This window comes from Nothoprocta perdicaria, unplaced genomic scaffold (assembly GCF_003342845.1).
Source record: "Nothoprocta perdicaria isolate Ctin4 unplaced genomic scaffold, notPer1 scaffold_306, whole genome shotgun sequence".
Lineage (NCBI taxonomy): Eukaryota > Metazoa > Chordata > Aves > Tinamiformes > Tinamidae > Nothoprocta > Nothoprocta perdicaria.
Window position 1 is genome coordinate 482,873 of NW_020455540.1, and position 23,916 is coordinate 506,788.

Genomic DNA, 23,916 nt, shown 5'->3' on the forward strand with positions numbered 1-23,916 from the left:
GATATCTTCGGGGTTTTTTTGCTGTTATTTTTGCGCTATTTCAGTCTAATTGCTCTCCATTAACAAACTTGAGGTTATCTGTGATTCTTTCTTCCTAAAGATATGAGAGTAGTCTGTGATCTTCATCACTAAATATACTTATCTGTAACATTAATTATCATTTAACAGCAGAGTGGTCCATCTAGGAGAGCTCGTTCTTCAACTGTCACAGGTGGTGAGGAAGCAACGGTAATAATCCTCTTTATCAACCACTATCTGTAAATAAAATGCGGGTTGGCTTTAGGTCTTGTACAGCAATGCACAGTTTTTCACAAAGCTGCAGTATGTTGGATGAAGTACAACCACTAAATGTATAGTTATATTGGTATAATTTTTCATATTTTGAATTTTCTCTGGTGATAAAGACTGCAGGTTCACTCTAATACTAACCTGTTTGAGTAACGCAGATATACTGCCACTCAATTTTAACAGAGTATGCACTAAGGAAATACCATAAACTTATGAAAAATGAGAGGTAGAATGCCTAATTCTTTAAATCCTATATGGAAAGCATCAGGGAGACACTTTGAATCAATAYATGTGGCTACATTTTTAACTTCTGTCTCCTGCTCTCCATTAGTCTAACCCATTTTAATTCTTCAAGTAGACATTAATTTGAGAGTTGTGGAGATAAAGTCATGCATCACGTTGGGCTTGATGGACATCTGAACTGCCAGTTTTCATTTTCCAGTAGTCATTCAAAAGTCCAAGTCAGAATTTCATTCTGAACATCAACCCGAGTGCTTTATTGAAAGTGTAAATCAAATAAAGCAGTTCTAAATTATATTTGACGCCTTCAGAAACATCCATGCTTTTTTAAACAGATTAAATGTCAGTCTGAAGCAAGTTGTTTCAAAGAAATCATTTTCCAGTTATTGTGATAATTAGCTTTCATGAATATATATATTCATGTACTCCTGTACATATATACATACACATAGGAATATGTACTCCTATATGATGTTTCAGGGAAACAAATATAATGTAGAATTGGCATGCTTCATACTTGTGTGTGGAATGTCAGCCTTTAATGTGGGTGCTGTGCATCACTTCATAACTGGATATATTTGCTGGTATTTTATTTCAGAATCGGAGGGACCTACCCTGTATTCCTTATATATATATCCCTTGTGTTCCTTATATATACATATATATATATATATATACACACACACACACACACACACACACACATATATATATACATAAATATATATACATACGTACATACATATACACACACACGTTGTGTTGTGTGTCGCTGCGGCGCTTGCCTGGCGTGGCGGCCGCTGTGGGCAGCTTTAGGGCTTTAGTGAGGGCAGGTCCGGGGAGCCACGGCGGGAGGTGGCTGCGGTGGCCGCTGCACCCCGAGGGGCCGCCGCGCAGCGCCGGGGGTGGTCGGGGGTGACGGGCCGGCCGTCGCGGCTGTGCCGGGAGGTGCAGGCGGGGCCGCGGTGCTGCCGTCGGTGCCGGCCAGGCCTCCTTCCCGGGCCGCTGCGGAGCATGGGCCCGTTCTCCCGGTGTGCGCCAGGCGRCGGCTCCGCGGCCGCGGGTGGAACAGGGCGCCGAGCTGCGTGCGCCTGCCCTGGCCGCCCCCCGGATTTGCACGTCCCCTCTGAGCCTCCAAAGACCCTTCCTCCGGGCAAGTTTCATGCKGTGAGGCTGGACGGAGCCGCACATCGGCGTGGTGCACATGTCGCTCCGCTCTGCTGCCTAGGTGTTCGCTGTAACCGGCCCCTTCCTCGGGCGCCCTCCCGCAGGACCCGCGCTGCTCTCCTGGCGCTTGCCCCGGGCCGGAGCTGAGAGGCGCCTGTGTTTGGGCAGGGCCCCAGCCGCATTCCCGGCTCCATGGGGCGCTCCTGGGGGCCGAGCAGGAGGTTCCTGGGGCTGCATTCGCCATGACACGGGGGCCGCTTTCCTGTTGTGTTTCTCTGTCCTCACCGCACCAGCAAGGCCGTTACACCAGCCTGCTATGAATGGACTCTATGGCATTAGCACCGAATGATTAAGGCTTTTAATTGCAAATGCCTGAATTGCCCCCGGGTTTTGTGTGCTCTGTGCTGCGGACAGCAGTGACAGCCGCTGCGTGCAGAGCCCGAGGCTGCCGCAGCCAGGCTGTAGTCCAGAAAGCGGGAATTGCCCTCCGCGCTCTCGGCTGTGTTAATTAGCTAACGAGGACCAAAGCACGGCCTGGGCCCTGGATCCAGGCTGCAAACGGGGCTTTTCTCCCCGGCTTGGAAACCACCAGGGCAGCCGCGGAGGCGCTGGGATCCTCTCGTGTTGCTTCTCCGGCCAGCTCCGAGGGCACGAGGCAGCAGCGGCTTCCAGGAGGGAAGCGGGGCTCSCGGCTTCCTCTCTTGCATGTTGCCCGCCCGCTTCACCAGCCTTGCTTGCGCCGTGTGTCACTGGCACTGGTGTCCTTRTCTGTTCCCTTTTCACTCTCCATCAGCTAGGCAGTTTTCCAGCTCACTGTGTTGCCTGTGCAATTCCATTAAAAAAACAAATATGCTGACTTCAACAGGAGTCTGGGAGAGGTCTCAGGAATGTGAGGCAAGAACAGGAATTGCATTATGTTAATCTAATCTAGCAAAACAGTGTTTTCCTTCAAATGAATACAAATACGATGTAGTTAATAATCTACTTGTGCTATTTCTCAGATTATTTTAAATTTCAATCCTTTTGAGTATGTATGACTTTTATTGCTTGTGGCATTGAAGCTCTCTGGGTTCTAGTGCATCAAACTGTCTGAATGATACATCTTGCTAATTAAATTTAGAGACACATTTTGTAGTTTACCACTTCTGGCAGATACTTCTCAAGTGCTCGCACATAATCTGACAGAAAATACTTCATGTTAAAAATAAATATTTTAAATACAAAGCCATAGAATAGAAATACCTGTTGTATCAAGCTATCCAGCACACTATATTTTTTTAAGTATCATGCATTATAGATAACCATGATAGATTAGGGCAAGAGGAAGAGCATATTTTGAATTCCGAGGATATGGGATATCAACCAATATTACTATTTCTTTGAAAGTTCAAGGCAGAGGAAAAGGCAGTAGTATGATAAAAGTATGAATAACCACTTCTTTTCAGAGTGTTGGATTTTTAAATTAATTACAAGAAGCGGAAGTTTTTACATTAAAAACACCTTTTYTCCCTCAAGAATGTAGTCATAGTCACATTTTTCTTTATCAGGAAGACCTTCTAAAATTAAAAAGCTTGTGTTAGCCCTGAGAATTGGTTTCTGACTGGTGTCGAGGAGCTTGGTAGCTCCCAGGCGGGTTCTTCCTGTGGCTGTAGTGCAAGGTGGTCCCAGACAGTCATCATGAAGCCCCGCTCAGCCCGGCTCGTGAGCACCCCCCGCCTCGTGATCTTTTTGCAGGAAAGCGCGGTGTTTTCACAGCCTTCGTTGAGACTCTTTGCATCCTTCACTCTAACCTGTGCCGGGTCTTTGTCCTTAGCTCCCTTGTTGCTGTCGTACGTGTTGTTGCTCCGTGTTGCTCTCACGGGTGCTCCGCGCAGTCCCTTCCCACGGGCCTTGCTGGGAACTTGCTCCGTCTCCTTGGCACCATCCTGCGCTGCTCTTTGCGCATCTGGGCTGCTTCAGTGTGGGTCTCAAGGCTGCGGGGAAGACTCCTAGGAAAGCGGTTAGATACCCGCAGATTTCCCGGCTCGCTGCCACGCACACACTCCGGACGTAGGGCTGGGACKGGAAGGACCAGACTCTTCCTCACAGCTGCTGTGCTTGTCCTCAAGTCTTCCTGGAAATTATTTTATACTGCTAAAGAATATACCAGCATTGATGGTATAATCACCTTTATGAGGGCCTTTATTTTTCAGTGCTATACACAGTCACCTTCTTCTAAATAGGTTGGTGTTATTAATGGTGTTATTAGAACTTCCCAAAGTTCAGAAGTTTGAGCAGTTTCTCATCCTCTGTCCTGCGACAAAGACAGCTGGGCTTAATGCCACTTGTGCTGTCACAGCGGTGATGCTGAAAGAGTAAACCAGAACTGCTGGCCTTTTAGACCCATGAGTATGGGAATCTAAAATATGAGTATACGTTTTAATGTGATCAATCTAATAATCAACCCAAATATATTCTGGACCAGCTGTATAGATGCAGGTAGTGAAAAGCGTGTGCACCTGTCAGGCTTGAAGCTATGGCTTATACATTGCCTTTGTCAGAGGAGGAAGTGCTGTCCGGCGGGGAGCGGTTGCTGCTCCGTGCTGCAGGCGACGGACGTTCCGGGTGCGCAGCCCTGGCGCGGGGCCTGTGCGTGCGCTTCTCCTCCAGGAAGCTGCAAGGGCCGGTTTTATCTTTAAACAGTCTGGAGCTGGGAATGAAGCTGCCTGGCTTGCAGGGTCGTGTGGCCCTTGGTTTAGGCTCTTCCCCTCCCTCCCACATCCGAAACGGGCAAGGGGCAGCAGCTCCCGTTAGCCCTGTCCTTGGCTTGTGATAGAGGGGCAAGGGCAGCTTTTCCTCTCACCTCCCAGACTTCTGAAATAAGAACATTTAAGATTTCCTCTTATTCAAGACAATGAATTAAACAGAAACTCAGAGKTTTTGTAGACCAGCAACAGACACATGCAGAACTAGAGTGCATGTGCAGAGGCAGCTGGGCTCAGGATTAATACCCCTCCCTTGGCTCTTCCCCCTCCGGCAGCTGGGCTGTTCATTTTGCACTATTTCTTTTTTCCTTTGTGTGTCTCAGAACCAGCAGCACCAGTTGGTTTAAACACTGAAAGCTTTCCCCTCAGGAGGGGCCTGCAGGACGATCTCCTGCACCGCAGTTTCAGCATTAAGTGATGGTGGGCAGTCTGTTCCCCCTTTACCAGGGAATGTTCATTAGGACAGTGTATTTGTTCAGCTTTTGAACAGCAATTGCATATTTGACTTAAAGCTTGGGCTCAGATTTAATGTGTGCTAACYGTGGCCGTACTGTACGTGACTGTCAGAAAACGGCGAGCTCTGCATGCAGCTGAAGCCACAGAGCAGGGACAGGACGGGGCTTGGGGGACCCTGACCGGACTCRTGGTCCTGGGAGCTCCCAGCCCTGCAACACCAAGGGGAAAAACACCRGGCCTTTGTAAGGGAAAATCATTACAACATAAGATTGCTTTTTGTCATGATCTGCGGTGCACGAGCCAGGGAGCTGGGGACATAGGAGCTTAGCAGGGGCCTGAAGGTGCAAATGGAGCTGAAGGGTCAGTTGTCAGAAAGAAGGTTTGACTCAAAGCTGAATAAAGAAGAACTTATTTGATCAAATGAAAATCTGTAGTTATGTATTTCAATATGTTATATCTAAGAATGGTTTTAATGTGTATACTTTTAAGAATGACCTTTTTTGCTAAGCGATTGTAAAATAACGCTGTGTTTCCTCCTTGGCTGAGCAGCCGTCCGTGGCCTACGTGCACACCACGCCGGGCTTGCCTTCGGGCTGGGAGGAGAGGAAGGACGCCAAGGGCCGAACCTACTACGTGAACCACAACAACCGCACCACGACGTGGACGCGGCCCATCATGCAGGTGCGGAGCTGCCTCCTAGCCCTGAGCTCGCGGCAGCGGCCGGCGCGTCCCGAGTGTTGGTCCCGTTCTGCGGGGCTCTGAAATTGGGAACGCTCTGGGCACTGGCACACCGGGAGGTTTTGTTCAGTAGCTGCACTGTGGGAAGGTGCAGGTTGGGTTTATCAGTGCAATGGAGGGAGTTTACAGAGGGGTACAGAGCAGAAATGTATAGAGGCAAGTCGCATTTTAGGACTGAGTTTGAAAATTCTGTTGGGATTAAAATGAAATAATAGATCTGATCTTTCAAGTACCAGATTTAATGTTTCCTTAAAATAACGACGATAGATAAATGCAGTGGCGAGGTGTGTGTTGAACGTGCCRCCGTGCTGAGGGCGATGCCGGCACGGGGCTAACCTGCCTGTGTCCYGTTCAGCTCGCGGAGGACGGCTCGGCCGCCTCGGCCGCCAGCAGCAACAACCACCTGAGCGAGCCCCAGATCCGGCGGCCGCGCAGCCTCAGCTCGCCCACCGTGACCCTGTCGGCGCCCCTCGAGGTGAGAAGCGCCACCATCGCAGCCTTGCTCCGCTTATCCCCTTTTCCCGACCTCCTAGTTTTGCCCTGGTTATCACAGCTTTCCTTCGGGGTTTTCCACGTGCATCTTCTGTTGCACATTAGTAACTTCTGTGATCACGGAATGAAAAAGTTCTGCTCACATATGATAATTTGGTTCAATTCGGCAACACTTATTTTACCATTTGAAATATATACGTTATTCCGATCCCTTTTGGGTCCTCATGTTTATAAGATCAGAAATATTTTTCAAGTTGAAACATTTATTTTGATGCTGACTTCTTTGTTAATCGTACCTGCAATTGATGTTGGAAGATCCTGGAATGAGATTTTATGCTCATTTCATGCGTTATATTTCTTGTCTTTCAAAAGAACTTGTTTTAAGTATCTTTAAAGATAATTGAGAACGGTTTTGAATGCTGTTCTCTGCAACATGGCTGAAGAGTAGTGGCTTCTTATGTATTTAGAGGCTGTGGCTTACTCCTGAAACTATGATTAGACCTTTTAAAGCAGCTAAAAGTGGCTGTGAGGAGGAGAGGGAGTTGTTAAAAACTTCTCCAAACAGACTCTGGTGTCATCTGCATCCCTCCTTCACACCCGCTTTCCTGCTCCTCTCCTTTGCCCTGTCAAAGCTATCTACAGCTGTGTGAAGACTGCAGTGCTTAGTTCATTTTATTTTATGCATTCCTCCYTCTCCTTATATGGAAAAATCCTTCAACAAGGAAAATTAAAGGCAATTAAAAATTCTGCCTTCCTCAAGCTAGAGCACGCGAGGCCTGCCTTCCCTAGGGCGTGTGTAAGCTGGAGCTGCCGGGCGTCGCTGGCCGAGCACTGGACAGCCCGTTTGGGTGGCAATGGCCTTTCCGCGCTCCAGGAGAGCCCCTTGCTGCCCCCGCACATTCCCTCGTCCCTCCGGGGCTGCTGGCTCTGCTCAGGGCCTGGAAACCACAGGGGTGCTGGAAAGCACAAAGCTGCCTTTTTGTTTTTATTTGTTTATCTGTTTATTTAGCTAAGGGGTAGGCTTACCAGYGTTAGAATCCACAAGGATGCCATCACAAGGGAAAAAAAACAGTTCAGTTTTTTAGAAGCCACTTTCTTTGTTTTCATATAGTTTGTTCTTTTATTGTAAAATGTGTCTATAACTTATTTTGTGTGCAACACATGGAAAGCTTTTATTTAATGAGAACAAATTAAAGTAGTACTTTTGTACACCATAATTTAGCTGCATTTTCCTTCCGAATGCAGCAGAACACTCCACAAAAAAAGATTGTAATAGTTTTGTAAATATCTTTGTTTACTCTTAATTTTCTAACATATTAGAGTGGAAAAAAAGCAATATAATGAATAAATGTAAAATTAGAGAATGGCCTAAATAAGCATACATAGATTTAGTGAGTCTTAATGATTAGCAAAACAAGGAGAAAACAAGCAATTATCATATATCAGCCAAAGCATATTTCTGGAAAATTTCTGAGGCGTTCAAAGGCAAACAATATTAAAGTTGAATATTTAGATCTCATTCTCAGTTTGATGGTGAAAGGCAGTGTTTTCTCGGATGAGTAAATCAGGATCTCATTTTGAGGCTGTTCAGATGGCTGAATGTACAAGACAAGATTAAACCTCCCACTGTTAAAAGTCAGCATCAAGTGAGAAAGTCATTAATGAAAAAAAAAAACCTCCAAGATTTCTAATTGCAAGCCGATATAAGGGGTCTAAATGTATTTATTTTAGGAACTTTTTCTAAGGTCCCGTGTAAATGCCTGGCCTGGAGTTGCAGCTGGGAAGTGCATTGAGAGGCACATGGTGCCAGCTGGGGTTTAAGGAGACCCTCTTTTTCCTGTTGCTTGTGCCCCCAGCGCTCAGTCCGAGGCTGCAKGAGTTGAAGAGGGGGCCGGGAACGCGGYGGTGGCGGGAGGGGACGYGGTGCGGCCGCCGCAGGGCCCAGCGCGCTGGCTGTGCCRCGCTGTGCCGCGCTGTGCCGCGCTGCACCGTGCAGCCCGGCCGTGACGCTCCRTCTCCGCAGGGCATGAAGGACTCCCCGGTGCGCCGCGCCGTGAAGGACACGCTCTCGAACCCGCAGTCCCCGCAGCCCTCGCCCTACAACTCGCCCAAGCCGCAGCACAAGGTGGCGCAGAGCTTCCTGCCGCCGGGCTGGGAGATGCGCATCGCGCCCAACGGCCGCCCCTTCTTCATCGACCACAACACCAAGACGACYACCTGGGTGAGCGCGCGGCCGGCGCCCGCTGCGGCTGCCGGTGCGGGCGCCCTGCCCGCGGTGCCGGCGGGCTCGGCGCGGGGGCTCGTGCCATGGGCGGCTCCRCGAGGTGACACAGGGGCCTCCTCCGCGCCACACGGGGCAAAGCCGCCGCCGACCCCGGGGCCGCCCCGTGAGCACAGGGACCCTGGCACCATGCCCTGGCTGCACCCGCACGTCCCATCCCACACAGGCATCCTCTGCGTTGGGGATGGGACATTCCTGAACCGATGGAGCCCTGCATGCAGGTGTTAAACACCTTTGAAATCCCCCTCACTTGGGCTTCAGGGGCATACAGAGACATGGGCATGGACCGGTTTGACTGAATCCTATTCTGCTGCGTGCTTGGAGCAGCCAGGGCCACTGGCGCTTCTGTTTTAGCAATGCAGGCAGTTTTATTTTGCTTTCTTAACAGCTCACCTCCACACACTAAATGCTCTGTAGCCCTTATATGGTTTGATTTTGTATTTTATTCTCTAAAAAACCCTTTCAATACAGTCCTAATGTAGGCAGCTTTCTTTTCCATCTGATACTGCAATAGGCTCTGACTTAATCTGATGGATTTCTCTTACAGGAGGATCCACGGCTGAAATTTCCAGTGCATTTGAGATCAAAAGCTTCTTTGAACCCTAATGATTTGGGCCCTCTTCCTGTAAGTATGTCTTTCCCAGTGCGTATGTGTTTCAGTAGCTGCTCTSTTAAGAGCGCTGGTCTGTTGCTACGTTGATGGTGTGCGGGTACGTGCATCGCTGGGAGGCAGAGCTGCAAGCTGGCTCTGTGTGTAACCCCAAAGAGCTTTCCTGTCATCTTTGAATCACTAAGGCTTTTGGAAGCCAGATCATAATGTTTCTGAAGTGATTGAACGTTTCTTTGCTGGTAGGAAACATGGAGCTTTGGATACACTTAGCCTTAGTCTGTCTCTGGCTGTGTGATTTTAGATAATTAACTGCTGCCTTAAGAAAAGGGTTGYTCAAAGTGAGCTTTGTGAACGTACCAGTGTGTTTTGGCACTCAAAAATCTAAATATATTTTGAGTTTGAATGGCACTGCCATATTTTATAGAGAAAATCACCATATTGATCTCAAAAATCTTGTCATAGTCTAGCCAAAGTGTGATAGTGATTTATCGGCGTGCCAGATGCTTTGTTTTTGGAACGCCGTGTCCGTGGTGCCAGAAGGTGCGTCCGCGGCAGMCGCACTTCTCCGAGGCAGTGCTCACAGCGGCACGTTGCCGATGGCCTCCCGCGTGCCGAGCGCGTCCGAGGGCTGTCCTGGGAAGGGCGCTTCCCTGCGCTCGCCAGCACCCGCGGGTGACGGACCCACCTCCAGGAGGTGCTGGGACACGTGGGGGCCAGCAGCTGAGCCCCTTGCAGAGGCGGCTGGCCCTYCTTTCAGGAGCCTTTAGCCCTGCTCCTGGTCGCTGAAGGGGGTTGCAGATGGCTGGAGGATCCACTCTGCCCACTAACCAAAATGTGCTGCCTGGGCGCGAGGGGGGCCCAGAGCCAGCTCCAGCGAGTGGTGGTAACCTCTGGTACCGGTGCAGTCAGAGATCTCCTCTGATGCATCCTGAATTACAGAATCACAGAAGGGTTGAGGTTGGAGGAKACCCCTAGAGATCACCCAGTCCAGCCCCCTGCCCCAGCAGGGACACCCAGAGCACGGGGCACCCGGTCACATCCCGGTGGGTTTGAAAATCTCCAGAGAAGGAGCCTCCATCCACAGCCTCTCAGCTGGTGAATTCTCACTGCCCTTGTCCTGATTAGCGAAAGATTTTATTTTGTATTTAAATCCACTTGGCRGCTTGTCAGGCCCAGGGTCTTGAAACATTAATTAGATCCAAAACTGCTCAGATGATCATGTTTATTAAGATGCATTTACTAATTAGAACACAGCAGTAAAGCAGTTTCTTAAGAAAACAGCTGTGGAAATAACTTCTCTTGTATTTTTTCAGACACACTGAGCATGTGTTTATCCCCAGGGAGGCATTGCTTAGATAGGAGACACTGTGCAGAAGCAACTGGGTGTCCAGCTTAATTGATTCTCTTAACTGCAAGAGCTACAATGTGCCTTAAATCAGGGAAATGTGATGTATACTATTACATGTACATATTTAGCAAGAGATTTAAGCTCAGTTGAAACAAGGCATTTTTGAGTGCGGTATGAATGCTGCAGAATTGAGCAAGGATCATTGAAATGAAATCAAATCTTCTGTATCGTATAGAAGGCCGAAGCGAGGCTGAGTGCTGCACGGATCACGTGGCATGTAGTCTGCCACTCTTTTGCTTTCTATGCTGCAATCGTTTGGAAGATAGGGGAAGGGATAAGTAGAAAGGAAAGACCTGAGGACAAGGTTAGAGCTCCTGGTCCTGCTTCCATAGGATCCTGGTTAGTTCATGGACAGCAGTGACCCCCCGGGGTTTCGAAGGTGAAAGCTGAGACTCTCCAGCCAGGGAGATCATGGCCAGTGTGTCCCTTTCAGTGGCTTGTTAAAAATCTCCATGCAAGAATTTTCCACTTCCAATATTTAAAACAATATATATGTATTTACTGCATATAATTATCTGCATAAACAGGCAGTTCTTCAATTCGTGTTGTGTTGTCGGCCGTGACACGTAACGTGTTTGTGATCGTTCGGTCAGCAGCGTTTCACTGTCTGTCTTTCTCTCTTTTTTATTCCCTAATTCTAGCCTGGTTGGGAGGAAAGAATACACCTGGACGGAAGAACATTCTATATCGATCATAGTAAGTAAGCACTGAGGCACTGCAGCATGTAGACAAAGGGAGGTAATCAATATTGAAGTGAAAGCTTTATAATTTTACTCTTCATTTAGGAAGCCAGGTGTTGATATGTGGAGACATTGATACCAGAGACTTAGTGCCCTCGTACGGTACTGTATATTCACCGAAAGCTTGCTTTTAATCGGCTCATCAAGCTTTGTCCCTCTCTGACTTGTGAAGCATTAACATTTCTTCTTTGTGGTTTCTTTTGTTCTTGTTGATATTTTGGATTCTTTGTTGTTGTTGTTGATGATCCCATGGCTTATTTGCACTTAATAAATTAAAATACACACTAGGAATAGAAAATAAGATGAGAAGAGACCATATAGCCACAACTCCACGTGTAGGCAGTGGAGAAGCAACGCTGCTGAGTACGCTTTTCTCCCACTTCTTCAAGAAGGTCTTGTGGCAGTGCTAGTTCTGATCTTATTTCCTATTTGGAGCATGTTATATTGCACCCGGTCCATTAATATCTCCTCAGTTCTGTTAGTGAAGTTCTAGTGTAAGTGATGTTTCATTGTAGACTTGTCTTTTACAGCATCTCAGAACTGCTCTGTCAATCTTCTTTGTTGTTCCAAATTAAAGTAGCCCGGCTCTATAATGAAGCCCACCTTTATAATGAGGCATTTCTATCGATGGCATACGCTTCACAGAAATACGTAGCTCACAAAACCACTAGAAGAGGGTACCTTTGCTGCAGAAAGCTTGGAGGATGAACATCTGAAACCATTATACGTATTTGAGAATATTATAGTTTCCCTATAGTATCAGTAAAATTAATTCTTAGGCTTACCGATAGTTTTGTGTTATATCATTGTGAAATACTACTTCTAAAGTACTATGAAGTTTGAAATTGCATACCTAGTTTTAAGTACAAAACAAATAATTTACTCCTTGTCAAGAGCAAGATTAACTTCTTTCAAACATTAGTACAGATTTTTTAACGTTCTTTATACATTACACAATTGTCTCAATCAAGACATGCCTGGAAAWTTAATAGATTAGTGTAAGCTGCTGTCACGGACGAGTTAGGGAAAAAAACTCTGATGAAAATATCTGCATGATTCCTAAACATCCCTACCATTGAAAAGTTTCAATTTCTCAGTCTTCTAAAACTACTGAAGCATTTGTGGTAATTCCCAAAGGTACACAGTGTTAGAAGTATACATTAAGCAAAATCGCCCAAACACCTCCTAATTTCTTCAGAAGTAACTTATTTGCATCTGAATTGTATCTTTAGCCCCTCTTTCACCTGCGTGTTTGGCTTGGTGGCCAGCAGATCTGCTGCAGGTCTGGGGCTCTGGGCTGCTCGTCCCGAGGGGCGGCCAGCCGCTTCCCGGCGCGCCGGCGGCACCGGCACCTGCTCCGGGCCCTGGTCGGGGGTTGCTGTCGGGAAGCGGCTTGTTCACCAGTGGATAGGGAAGCACAGCGACCGTTGTGCGCCGCAGGGTTTCAGTGTTGTTCCTTCTTGTATTTATCAGACCATAGCTACACCTTCGTGTCGGAGCCCGCTGGCCCCTGCTGGCTTCCTGGCTGGGCTCAGAGCCACGCGGGGCAGGTGTCGGGGCGCGGGCGGGCGCCGGGGCAGGTGTCGGGGCRCGGGCGCCGCGGCAGCCTCGCTGCCCTGCCCTCCTCTCTGTCGCCCCGGCGTGGCTGCTGGCTCGGCCCAGCACGAGGGGTCGACTCCGGCCACATCCAGCATCCCGCCAAACTCGTGCGCACAGGACAGGCAGAATAACCGAGCTGTTACTTGTCCTGCAGGAGACTGAAACGCAGTACCTCGCTATTGAGATTTTAACTTTGAGGCAGTTTAATAAGAGTTTAATAATGATTGACTTTAGTTTCCCCAGTGCTCAATCAGTCCTTGCAAAACAGTCTCGCTCCCTATGGCTGGTCCTTAGCCACCTGAGCCAGCCTAACTCTCCATCCCTGCAGCCAGTGGTGTTCTCCAGCTGCTGCAGCATGCCCAAACTCATGGATTCCCCAGGAGCATTTTAGGAAGGYGACTTGAAGGAAAACAAAGCTTTTCCACCTGTACAGAGGCCGGTTGTCACTGATGCACTGRCGGAGGGATGGTTCCCCTCAGTATTGCTTCTGAATCTGGCGCTCCTCTGTATCTTCATTGGTGATTTGAACAAAAACTAGGGGGAAAGTACTCGTTCAGTTGGCCAAAAACGTCCTGGATAAGAGGCAAGAGGTGCTCCGTAGGACAGGGTTAGAGCTCAGCCTGATAGGGACAAACTGCAGGTGCAACTTCAATTAAAAAGGTGCTGTTTCCTGAGAATTATGAAGTATTGCTCAAATTGGAGGCATTTGGCAGAAAAGGCCTTGCAGATATGCTCAGGTAAACGTCAGTACCTCCTGCTGCTGAGGTGGGCAGAGGCGACCGTGCGGGGAGGCAGCGTGGGCTGTGCTGCGTGGGCCCCTCCGCCGGCCCGGCCGGGCCGTGTCCCGCRCGATGCTCCGGCTGGAGACGGTCCCACCTGCGCCCGAGCGGCACCACGGGGGAAGCGACCAGGGAGCAGGAGCCCTCCGAGGCTGCGAAGCCCCGTGCGGGAGGGAGGAGTGAGAGCACCGAGCTGGTTCCACGGAGCTCCAGAGAGGTGGTAGATTTTCAGACAGGTCCTGCAAGGGGAATGAACTGGTTACGCACGGGGCGCCTGGCAGGTGTCACCCTGGTCGTCTCCGATATCAGGAAAGTGCCACCATAACTCCGGCTCTCAGCTCCATGGGGAGCTCTGAGGAAGGAACTGGGAGCAAAGGGTCAGCTTGGAGGAAGGAGGTTTGAGCAGGGCCCGTCCCGCAGTCGAGCCTCGCTGCCACGAGGTGCCGGGCCGACAGCCCCAGGCCCTTCTTCCCACTGCCCACGAGTGCTAAACTGAAAGAGGGACTTAACGTAAAACGAACTGCTAGGTCCAAGCTTCTGAAATGCGCTTTTCTCGACATCTCTTTGAATTTTATTCAGCAACAATTAATGAATGTCATCTTTCAAAAACCCATCTAAATTTTAGCTATTTTAAAATTAGATKGGGATATTTAAAAACATGTTTTTTTCCCAACTATAGAAACATGGAAAATGCTTGTATTTTAATGTGAGTTGGTTTTTTGCTCTCATTATAATAGCCTCAAAAGCATTGATTTTTGAAGCTTAGTATGTTTATTCCAAACTAGCGATTACAAAGTCAAAGTCTTGACCACTGTTTTAATGCAGGTCACAAATGAAACCAGCGCATGTGTCAGGGCGGGTTTCGTGCCCCTTGCAGTGCAGGACATACAGGGCTTGCCCTGCCCTTGCGGAGGGACCCAGTTTGGTTTTCGGAGCATTGTCTCATCGTTGCAACGTCATCGTTGTGTTGTGGTTCTCCTGTGTTTAGGTCTTACGAGGAACACTTGTCTGAGGCAGCGGGAATTTCCCCTAGTGCCTTATGTGGTGACCTTGCCGTCCTAAAGCTGTCGATGGAATGAACCAAATTCTGTTGCGTTATTGCCCAAATTGAGTGATCTCTTAAACCATGACTGTATTGTTTTGCCTCCCTATAACCTTTTCATTTAATGTCTAGGACTTTATTCTAAAGATGCTTGACCCCTCCCCTCCAAATTTAAATTCAGACTGTCTTTTAAAATTCTTATATCTTGACAGTCTTGAAGCAAAAGTTCAAGTAAACTTGGTTTGCCATTTGATGAAATTTCGGGGTTCCTTTACCTTTCAGGCATGAAACCTGTGTATTTCTAATACAAGTTGAGCCCAGACCATGTTCAAATAGAACATGTGCAAACTTTGATGTCAAAGCAGTGTAAATCTTCTGGGTTATGTTGTARTTTTGCACTTTTGAATGAGTGTTTCCAACTAAACAGCGTGATGGGGTTTTGATGGGTATGGGTGAATGCAGTCTTCTCTAACCCTGAAATACTAAATTGTGGAAATGGTAGGGAAGAGAGTCACAAGGGGGGAATACAGATTCGCAGCACGGTGACAGGGGAGTGACGCTGTGGTGTCTTTTGTTATTTGCAGATAACAAAATCACGCAGTGGGAGGACCCCAGGCTGCAGAACCCAGCGATTACTGGCCCAGTAAGTACCACTGTGGATCTTGCACACGGGACGCGGCTGAACCCCGTCTCGAACGTGGCGCGGGGTGAGCGCGGGCGCAGCCCTCRCTGCCTTGTGGGGCCACGCCGGTCGCGGTGCCTCATTCCCCATGTGGGAGAGCATGGATGGTGCAGAGGAGCTTGGATGRCAACACGCTCAGCCCCGCTTTGGAGCGTGCAGGGGTCTGTCCGGGCCACCACCAGCTGCYTGTGGCCAGCATGGCCACGTGCTCATTGGGAGCCGCTGGAATTCGTGCCGCTGCAGCACCGTCGCGTGCCGCACAGTCAGACAGTGCGTGGTGTCCGTGGCTGTTGGTAGTTTGATGCCTCCTTAGCGATAGATAGAAAGACAGATAGCAACAGACAGATTCCCTACCTAGACTGGGAATTTCTCCCGGCCTTGGTGCTCATCCCTGCTTGTAGCCGCTAGCACGAGGTGCCACCTCTCTCCTGGGGCATCGGAGAGGCATGCTTGGTCAGCAGATGCCGTGGTGGATCCCCCGCGTCCGTCCCGGGGCGGAGAGGAGGGAGCGCCGTGGTCCTGCTGGCCGGCTGTCTCCCCTGCTGCTGGTGGCTCGGGGTGCTGCTGCGGCTGCGGCGCCGCTGAGGCCGCGCGCTCGAGCCCCGCAACGCGCGGGAGCCGTCGTCACTCCTCGTGCGCTGCAGCTGGGCCTGGTGCCGCGCGGCATCTCCTGGCACGACCCCACGGCAGCAGGAGCTGCAGCCTCAAGGCACGTCTTGTGGTTGCGTTTGCTGCTGCTTTGATGGCAAAATTCCAGGTGTGATTTTACTTGAAGTACACCCCAAGAAATGTTAGTGTAAAATAGCCTGTAGTTTATTTCTCTTTGTTTCTCCAAACTTCCTGGTACTGTAACTTCCTTACCGTGGGACAGACTGTGCCAGACCTTTGCGACTCCTCCTGCCCCGTGGCGCTCAGGTGGGATGTTGGGTGCGAGGGCGGCAGCTCCTCGGTCCTGAGCAGGGCCCCGCTGCACGGCTAGGATAAGCGCTGGGCATAGAGCTGCAAACAGGAGCCACGGCTGCATTGACGCTCAAGTGGCCRGGGTTTTCTGCAGGGGAAGCACTGGGGTACGTGCTTCAGATATCGGGATAATAAACAACTGCTGCTTCTCAAAAGGGAATAGCCCCATAAGAACCAGGGCTAACACATTCAAAAGGGACATCAAGCTTAGTGTAGATAAAATAGTTTTCAGAATATGAGCCTTAGAAAGAATAAACTCATGGCTTTAATATCAGTTTTTTAAAACATCACACGTGGAGTTAGTCTCTCGCCTCTTTAATGCAGTTTTATATCGTTTTGTGGAGTCCTGAGTGATCAGATTTCCAACTCTTAAGATCTCTTCAGGTGGAAAGAGGAATAAATTTGCCAAGAATACTTTTTATTTCACGTAAAGGCTCGTGATTTTTAGGGGTCACAGTTCATAGCAGATTAGTTACAGCATAGTGTTTTCCTAATTGCACTTTTGTTAATAAGGTTATTAGCAATCACTTGCTTGAGCACAATTGCTGTTGGACTGATTTATCCATTTATCACGGGCTTAATGCTTGAGATACTTATCTACAGTATATTGTACCAATTCTTATGCTTATTCTCCCAACCATGAGTATAAATGGAAGAGACTATTTGGAGAATTTTGTTGCAAGATAATCAGGGTCAATCTTTATCCCATTAAGTTATATTTTTTTTTTTTTATGAGGAAACAAGATCAAATCTGTTTTATGGCTACATCATCCTTCATCTTAATGATTTTAATAGTATTTTTGGTGCCGTGACAGACACAAAGACATGCTTAAATTGCATTTCACATTGAATTTAAATAATACAAGCATGTCAGGAGATTCCCTAATGGCTGCAATAAAGTGATATGATCATCAGAGCATAACTTATTAGGATTTATTGTTAGCTTTTCCTGTCTCGTCTTCCCCAAGAGCAGAGTGAAGTGACCGTGTCTGTGCCCCCGTGGCGGCTCCGTCCCGGCAGGGTGCAGGGAGGGCTCTGCATCCCGCCAAGCGGAGCCYAGGCAGCCCCTTGCGGCTGGCGGGGCCGGAGCCTCCGGATGCAGCTGGAAAGCGGGATCTCCGAGGCAGGCAGCCTTCTCTTCCCTTGCCTCTCCAGTCCCCAGGGAAATGATGTTGTCTGACAAAAACCAGGGAATTCCCAGCTGCTGCCTGCGTGTGCAGCAGTTTCGTGTCAGAGCCACATTCTCAGCTCTTGCAGGGTGGCTTCCCAGCCCATTCCTGCTGCGCTACTGAATTCCCACCTTGTTCTGCGCCCGTTCCCCTGGGTGCTGAATAGTGCTGCTTGCCTTCRCCATCTGCAGCACAGTCTGGCCACCACAAGCACGGACGGCTTTCGTCCGCACGATAGCGTGATGGCCAACGCGCTCGAAGGCTCCCGTGTCTGGTACCATGTAGGAGAAGCGCTGTTCTGCACAGCCATGGACAGCGAGGAAGACTCTGCTGAGTGCTGCTTCACACRGGCTGGCCTGGCATGAGGGCAGCACCGCAGCCCTCCCGTCCCGCGTGCGGCGGCTCCACCAGCCCTGGGCACCGGGTCTCAGTGGTGGCAACACCTGCCCGGTGTCAGAGCAGGGATCTCTGAGGACCCCGTGTGATGGCAGCGGTGGTGCTGGTGGCTCCACCGATCCCCAGCTCAGGCAATGTGTTTAGTTCAGCCATCCATTACACCTGGGCGTTGTTTTTGTCACTTCTGCCCTATCTCTCCCTGTCATATTGCTATTGATCAAACACGTGTCTGTATTCACGGACAGTTGCCTGAGGACATGTGGGGTGAGCGTTGGGCTGCGGCGCTTTGGTCAGACAGGTTTGGATCCGGGACTGGGGACGTGAGAGGGCCACATGCTGCTGCTGAACGTGCCCCATGGCAGCGGTGCYGCCACCTCCTCTCCAGGTCAGGGAGACCTCGTTCATGCAGCGCTGCAGAGCAGAGCTGTGGTGCTGGGCACATCCCCACGGCGCCACTGCCCGTGTAGCAGTGTCCCTGGAGCCCCTCACCTTTCCTTGCCTGTACTTTCCACTTTCTTTGTGGTTGGTGTCTGTGCAGTGCTGGGCGGTGCTGAGCACCACCAGCAGCGTAAGTCCCATCCTGCAGCATCGCTGGGAATTTTGAAACCTGAAACAAAAGTTTGGTCCTGGAAGCTCATTTTCCCCCTGGAAAYAAGGGAGGTCATGCGCAGTGCTGCGGGTGTAGTGGGGTAGTGGGGGTCCATGACCCGAGAGCACATGGATGTAGAGAGCAGGGGTCTCAGCTCCTGGCTTGGCACAGACAGGCGGCAGTGTCACCCTGTGCAACAGCCGYGCCGTGACTGTGTCTTTGCGCTTCTCCGACAGGCGGTCCCGTATTCCAGGGAGTTCAAGCAGAAGTACGACTACTTCCGCAAGAAGCTGAAGAAACCCGTGAGTAGGAACCGTGCCGCCTCGGGGTGCGCTCTGCCGGAGCCGGGGGACAGAGAGCCGCGGGGTACATGCAGAGTCGAGGTCCATCTTAGTCTGTCACTCCTGCCATCATCCGACTTATGGAGTTAAGAAGAACAGGAAAACTAAACTTTGCATTTGATTAACTGATTTCTGGACAAAGCCTTTCACAGATCTTTAAGGCTCATGTTTTCCTCTGTGAATGGAAAATCAACGTGAGGCAGCTACAGAGCAGTCACGGCTCGCCCGGCCCGGGATGCCTGGGGTTTAGCCAACAGGCTTGTGGCAGGACGGGGCTCCCTCGCTTGCAAGGACGGAGCACGGAGTGCTCCTGGTCCGAGCAAAACCCAGTGCCACCCCCACCTCAGCAGGAAGCTCAGCTTTAGCTCGTCCCTCATACAGGCTGCTTTTCACAGGGCACCAGCCCCAGCTGAAACGTGGAGTGGGACTGGTCAAATTCTCCACCTTTATACTGTGAGATCCTCGCGTGCTCCTCTTTAGCTGCAGGGCCTACCTTTTCCCTTTTCCCTCACAGCATTAAAAGGTAGTAGTCCATAGGCCTTTGAGTGCTGCTGCCCAGACACATAAAACTTTTAAATGGCAGTAAAAAAAGTGAACCTTAAAAATGGTTGTTTCAAGGCTATCTGATCAGGAAACTATACCTGGCTATAGAGGTCAGGTTTATGTGTTCACCCAGGCTGCTGCTGCTTCCTTCCACAAATTCTCCCTCTTTTACCCGAGTTCTCTCCCACGTCCTCTGAATCAGTCCCTGGTTAAAGGGCAGTGGCTCAGAGAGCTCCCCAGGCCTGGCCGCAGGGCTGTTTGCTCAGGGCTTGGCAGGACGCTTCTCTTTTGTTTAAGCACTGTGAATGTTTTGTTTAAGACCTGTGAATGTTTGTATTGTGTTAATGACCTCCTGGCACTTAGGCATTCTGAGTGGAAGGGCTGCAAACAGCTTGTCCTTCTCTCATGCTGTTAGGTGAAAATGCCCTGAAAACAGGGCATAGGAATATTATTTTCTCACCTTTTTATTGTTGGTTTTCCTTGTTTTGTCAAATGCTATAGAAATCTCTGAACCTATAGTGGAATCTCCCAGGTTCACCGCGAGCTCTCATCTTGCAGCCTTAGGGGGCAGCTTCATACCCAAGGACGTCAAGCCTGGCTCTTAGTTGTTGCCCTCCAGTGAGTAGTTTGTCTGGTGGCTGCTTAGTGAGACTAACACGGGCAGTGTCTCTCCTCTCACGCAGGCTGATATACCAAACAGATTTGAGATGAAGCTGCACAGAAACAATATTTTTGAGGAGTCCTACAGAAGAATCATGTCCGTGAAGAGACCTGATGTGCTAAAAGCCAGGCTCTGGATTGAGTTCGAGTCAGAGAAAGGGCTGGACTACGGTGGTGTGGCCCGAGAATGGTTCTTCCTCTTGTCCAAGGAGATGTTTAATCCTTATTACGGTCTCTTTGAGTATTCAGCAACGTAAGTCTCCACTGAAATACTTCCCTTCATAATGTGGTATACGTTAGATTTTGTGTAGGAGACAAAGTTAAATTGGAGGGTGGTTAGATGCTCYTTCGTGGCGCATCACCATATACTGCTAAGCAGTCCCATCTCTCTTTGGCCCTCTCCTTTCTCTTAGTTGTTGTCATTTCAGCATCTCCTTCCCGTTCCCCCGAGGCCGCACAGAACGTTTCCAGCTCAGGCCGTGTTSAGGCTGCCCCGCAGCCGCCCCCCGCGCGGCTCCTTCCGTGGTCCATATCCAGTCCACTTCTCCTTCCCGCGGGCGTGGAACAGGAGGAGCCAGGGCTGCCCAACGAGAGGTTTCCCTGGGTGTCCCAGGAAGGTCCTGGACTGTTGTTAGAGGGAAATGATGCAAAAAACACTAATTAGCTGAAAATGCCTGTGCGTTAATAGAATTCACTGGGTAAATGTTTGCCTTTTTGAAATACTGTTTTCATTTATGGAGGTATGTGTCACTACAGATAATTTAAAATAAATTTATATTATTTTAGTCTCAATTTGATGGGAAAGGTGTAATTTAAATTGCAAAAAAATCATACTAGATAAAGACTTGTTATCAGTGGTAAACATTTTTAAAAATATATCRCAAATGGCATATTTTTACCTATGTTTCTGGGAGAAAGCCCAGAAGAAAAATTTGTTCTTCTAATTCTCCATTGTGCAGTTTTGATGTAGAAATACATTTAAAGTTAATTTTGGAAAATCCTAGTACACCCAGTGAATAAGCACTAYAGGTCATACAGCTGCTGGTTTACAGATCACCGTACCAAGCATTATATTATTTCTCCTCATTTTTACTTAGCCTGCCACACATAAAATGGCACGGGACGTGGTCAGCGTCCGCAGGGATGTCTCGCGGAGGCGAGCGGGAAGCCGGGCGCTGCGCGATGAGCGCGGGCAGGCGAGCGGGGCGCTCGGGGGAGGCAGGGAGCCGCGCTTGGCGCCCCGCGGGTATCTGCCTGTTCAGACACGACTGTTCAGAGTTTCTTCCATCTTTCTCCCCCAAGGGACAACTACACGCTTCAGATCAATCCTAACTCAGGGCTTTGTAACGAGGATCATCTGTCCTATTTCACGTTTATTGGACGGGTTGCCGGTCTGGCAGTGTATCACGGGAAGCTGTTAGATGGTGAGTCCTACACTTCATGGCTGTGACACCRTCACCAGGTTTTTATTAAATAAATCACTTGAGTGATTCCAGTGCATTAGAGTGCAGTATTTTGGGAGACAAAGTCTGGGTGCACGTAGTGGAGCTGGAGCCCTGGAAACTGCACTGCTGCTTTGGCGGGTGACGCTGTCAAAACTACAGATACAWGCAAATGTGTTTTGTTCTTTCTCTCTTGCTACCTCTGCCAAATGGGCTCTAGCCCCACAGCAGGTAATGGCTAAATCTGCACCAGCTGAAGCCAGTGGCAGGTGCGAGTGCCACTCACTTTCATCTCTAAAATCTGTGCTGATTTATTGAGAAAAGAAGATTTCTGCTTAACTTTGAAATCTGGGAATAAGCAAGGAAASAGACTTTAAAATCAGACTACATACTATTTAGAGGCAGTGCACCAACACAGGCTCGCCGTGCTGCTYTTCTAGCCTCTCCTTGGAGAGGAGAACAGCAGTTTAAATGGCACCCTCACGCCCTTTGAGCCCCCCCATCCCCTGTGTTCCTCTACCTTAACCCCCCAGCATTACTTACATTAACATGGTGGAAATGCTGGGCCTCGGCACCTCAGTGGAAAAGGAGGCTGCTCTGCTACCAGGGGTGTTGGTGGCACCGCTGCAGGCGGGAGATCCCTCTCCTGGGGCTGAGTCATCCGGGAGCGGTGGATCTAATGCTCGTGCCTCTGCCCTAGGCTTCTTCATCAGACCCTTCTACAAGATGATGCTGGGGAAGCCAATAACCCTGAAAGACATGGAATCAGTGGTAAGACAGCGCTTAAACCTCATGAGCAGTTCTGAGAGTTTTTCTCTGGAGTGGTTTGGAAAAGCTCAGAAGTCCAGGGAACTGCCTGTGGAAAGCACAAGGTCAGAGTGGCAAGAGCTTGAGGAAGGGGTCGGCTTGTTTTTCCCACACTTTTCCCTGGGTAGGAGAGCAGTTCCAGGACCAGGGCACCAACAGTGGTCAGGGATGCRGGCAGGAGACTTCCCACCACGCCAGCTCTCCCTGCAGAGATCAGGAGGCTGCGGCGGAAAATCCGCCACTCACTGGCACATCAGCACCCTCGTTGCCGCAGTYGCTGAATTTTGGCGATTAAATGATGTTTTAACAAAGCAAATAAGTGAGTTCTCATCCTTCTAATCCCTTTRGAGTTCTAGTGTCAGATTTTCTTTTTAATACTTTATTTTTAAATTAAATTGTACCTTGAATTGTCACATTTATATGCATTGTGTAATTGTAATCTGCTGCAGGACAGTGAATACTACAACTCCTTGAAGTGGATCCTGGAAAACGACCCTACAGAGCTGGATCTCATGTTTTGCATAGATGAGGAAAACTTTGGACAGGTATGTGAGAGTTATCTGAAAATCTCTACTTCCATCTCATTATTGCTGCCAAAAAGTAGTTAAAGACAGAGCAAAGTCTCCTGGTTTCTGGACTTGATTTGAACCGCTGACAGTTACAGTCCAGAAGTGCTTTGTTTTGTCTTTTATACTGTACAGTCAGATAATGCAACAAAAAAAGACATGCACATTTTAAAAGGTGCCTCATTCACGAGCAGTTCCCTCTACTACACCCCAGAAATTTTAAAACTGCACATTTAAAACTTAMGGGAGTAGCTGGTGATGTGGTCGATGGGCTGGAGCCATAGTGYTTTTTAGCAGTATTAGCTGCAGCAACAGCCTACGCTGCTGTTTGTCCTGGATTTACAGTCCGCCCTTACCWACAACCCTGTTAGACCAAGCTTCCAAATGCTTCTGGATGGAAATAACTTGGGTACAAATAAATGTCCCAGGAATAGGTATCCATGTTAATTTTATTTGAGGATCTAAAGACAGATCAATTGACTCCACGCTCCAGTTTCTGTGTGCTTTTGAAAACCAGACTGCAAAATTGCTTAACATAAGCATACAGTGTGCTGTCAGGAACAGYTGGACACATTTCTCAATGCTTTCTCCTTCTTTCCATTAATATGGAAACTAATAGAAACTACATGGAGATTACCTGTATTTTCCAATCCATGCTACATGGAAAATAACAAGAACAAGTAAGTCGCTGGAAGCAGAGCTCTGGTGATGCCCAGCGCTGTCTGGTGGTGAATTTCTATTAACAACAACGACGGAAAATGCGGACATAGGCAGGCTGTCTGCCTGTGCTTCCTCTTCCAGAGAGGCTTTAGAAACATAGGTAGCTTGAGACTCCCTGATTTATTTCTTAGTCTACCTTCTTATTATTAAATCTTCCTAAGTGTCATTCTGACGGCATTTATAATTTCTTCTGTCTTGAACATAATATGTGTGGGTTGCTTCTTAATGCTTCCTTGATGTAATTAAAATGATGGTACATGAGGCATCTTTCTTTGTCCTCTTTAGAGAAATAAATTAGGTTTTTTTTTTTTTTTTTTTTTTTTTTTTGAAATAGCTGCATCCAGAGATGTGCTAGTTCTTGTCTGCAACGTTTCTTAGTTATTGTTTGCAACGTTTCAGTGTTTCCCCACCTCCTGGCCCTGGGGCCCTCCCCATGATGTGGCGGGTAGTCCTAAGC

General features: G+C 48.9%; 1 protein-coding gene across 4 annotated transcripts in view; it reads left to right on the top strand.

The window, feature by feature from the left end:
* The window catches only part of NEDD4L (neural precursor cell expressed, developmentally down-regulated 4-like, E3 ubiquitin protein ligase), an 80,505-nt gene that overhangs the window by 49,254 nt on the left and 7,335 nt on the right, over positions 1-23,916 (top strand). Inside the window, exons 12-24 of one of the 4 annotated variants that reach the window (XM_026042507.1) lie at positions 169-228; positions 5,445-5,576; positions 5,989-6,108; positions 8,149-8,346; positions 8,954-9,031; positions 11,066-11,120; positions 11,210-11,266; positions 15,169-15,227; positions 18,617-18,682; positions 19,948-20,177; positions 21,227-21,348; positions 22,067-22,137; positions 22,623-22,718. In XM_026042507.1, the coding sequence (XP_025898292.1) occupies positions 169-228; positions 5,445-5,576; positions 5,989-6,108; positions 8,149-8,346; positions 8,954-9,031; positions 11,066-11,120; positions 11,210-11,266; positions 15,169-15,227; positions 18,617-18,682; positions 19,948-20,177; positions 21,227-21,348; positions 22,067-22,137; positions 22,623-22,718 (1,344 nt within the window). The remainder of the gene's footprint in view (positions 1-168; positions 229-5,444; positions 5,577-5,988; positions 6,109-8,148; positions 8,347-8,953; positions 9,032-11,065; positions 11,121-11,209; positions 11,267-15,168; positions 15,228-18,616; positions 18,683-19,947; positions 20,178-21,226; positions 21,349-22,066; positions 22,138-22,622; positions 22,719-23,916) is intronic. The other 3 variants (XM_026042505.1, XM_026042506.1, XM_026042508.1) reach the window with 3 other exon arrangements.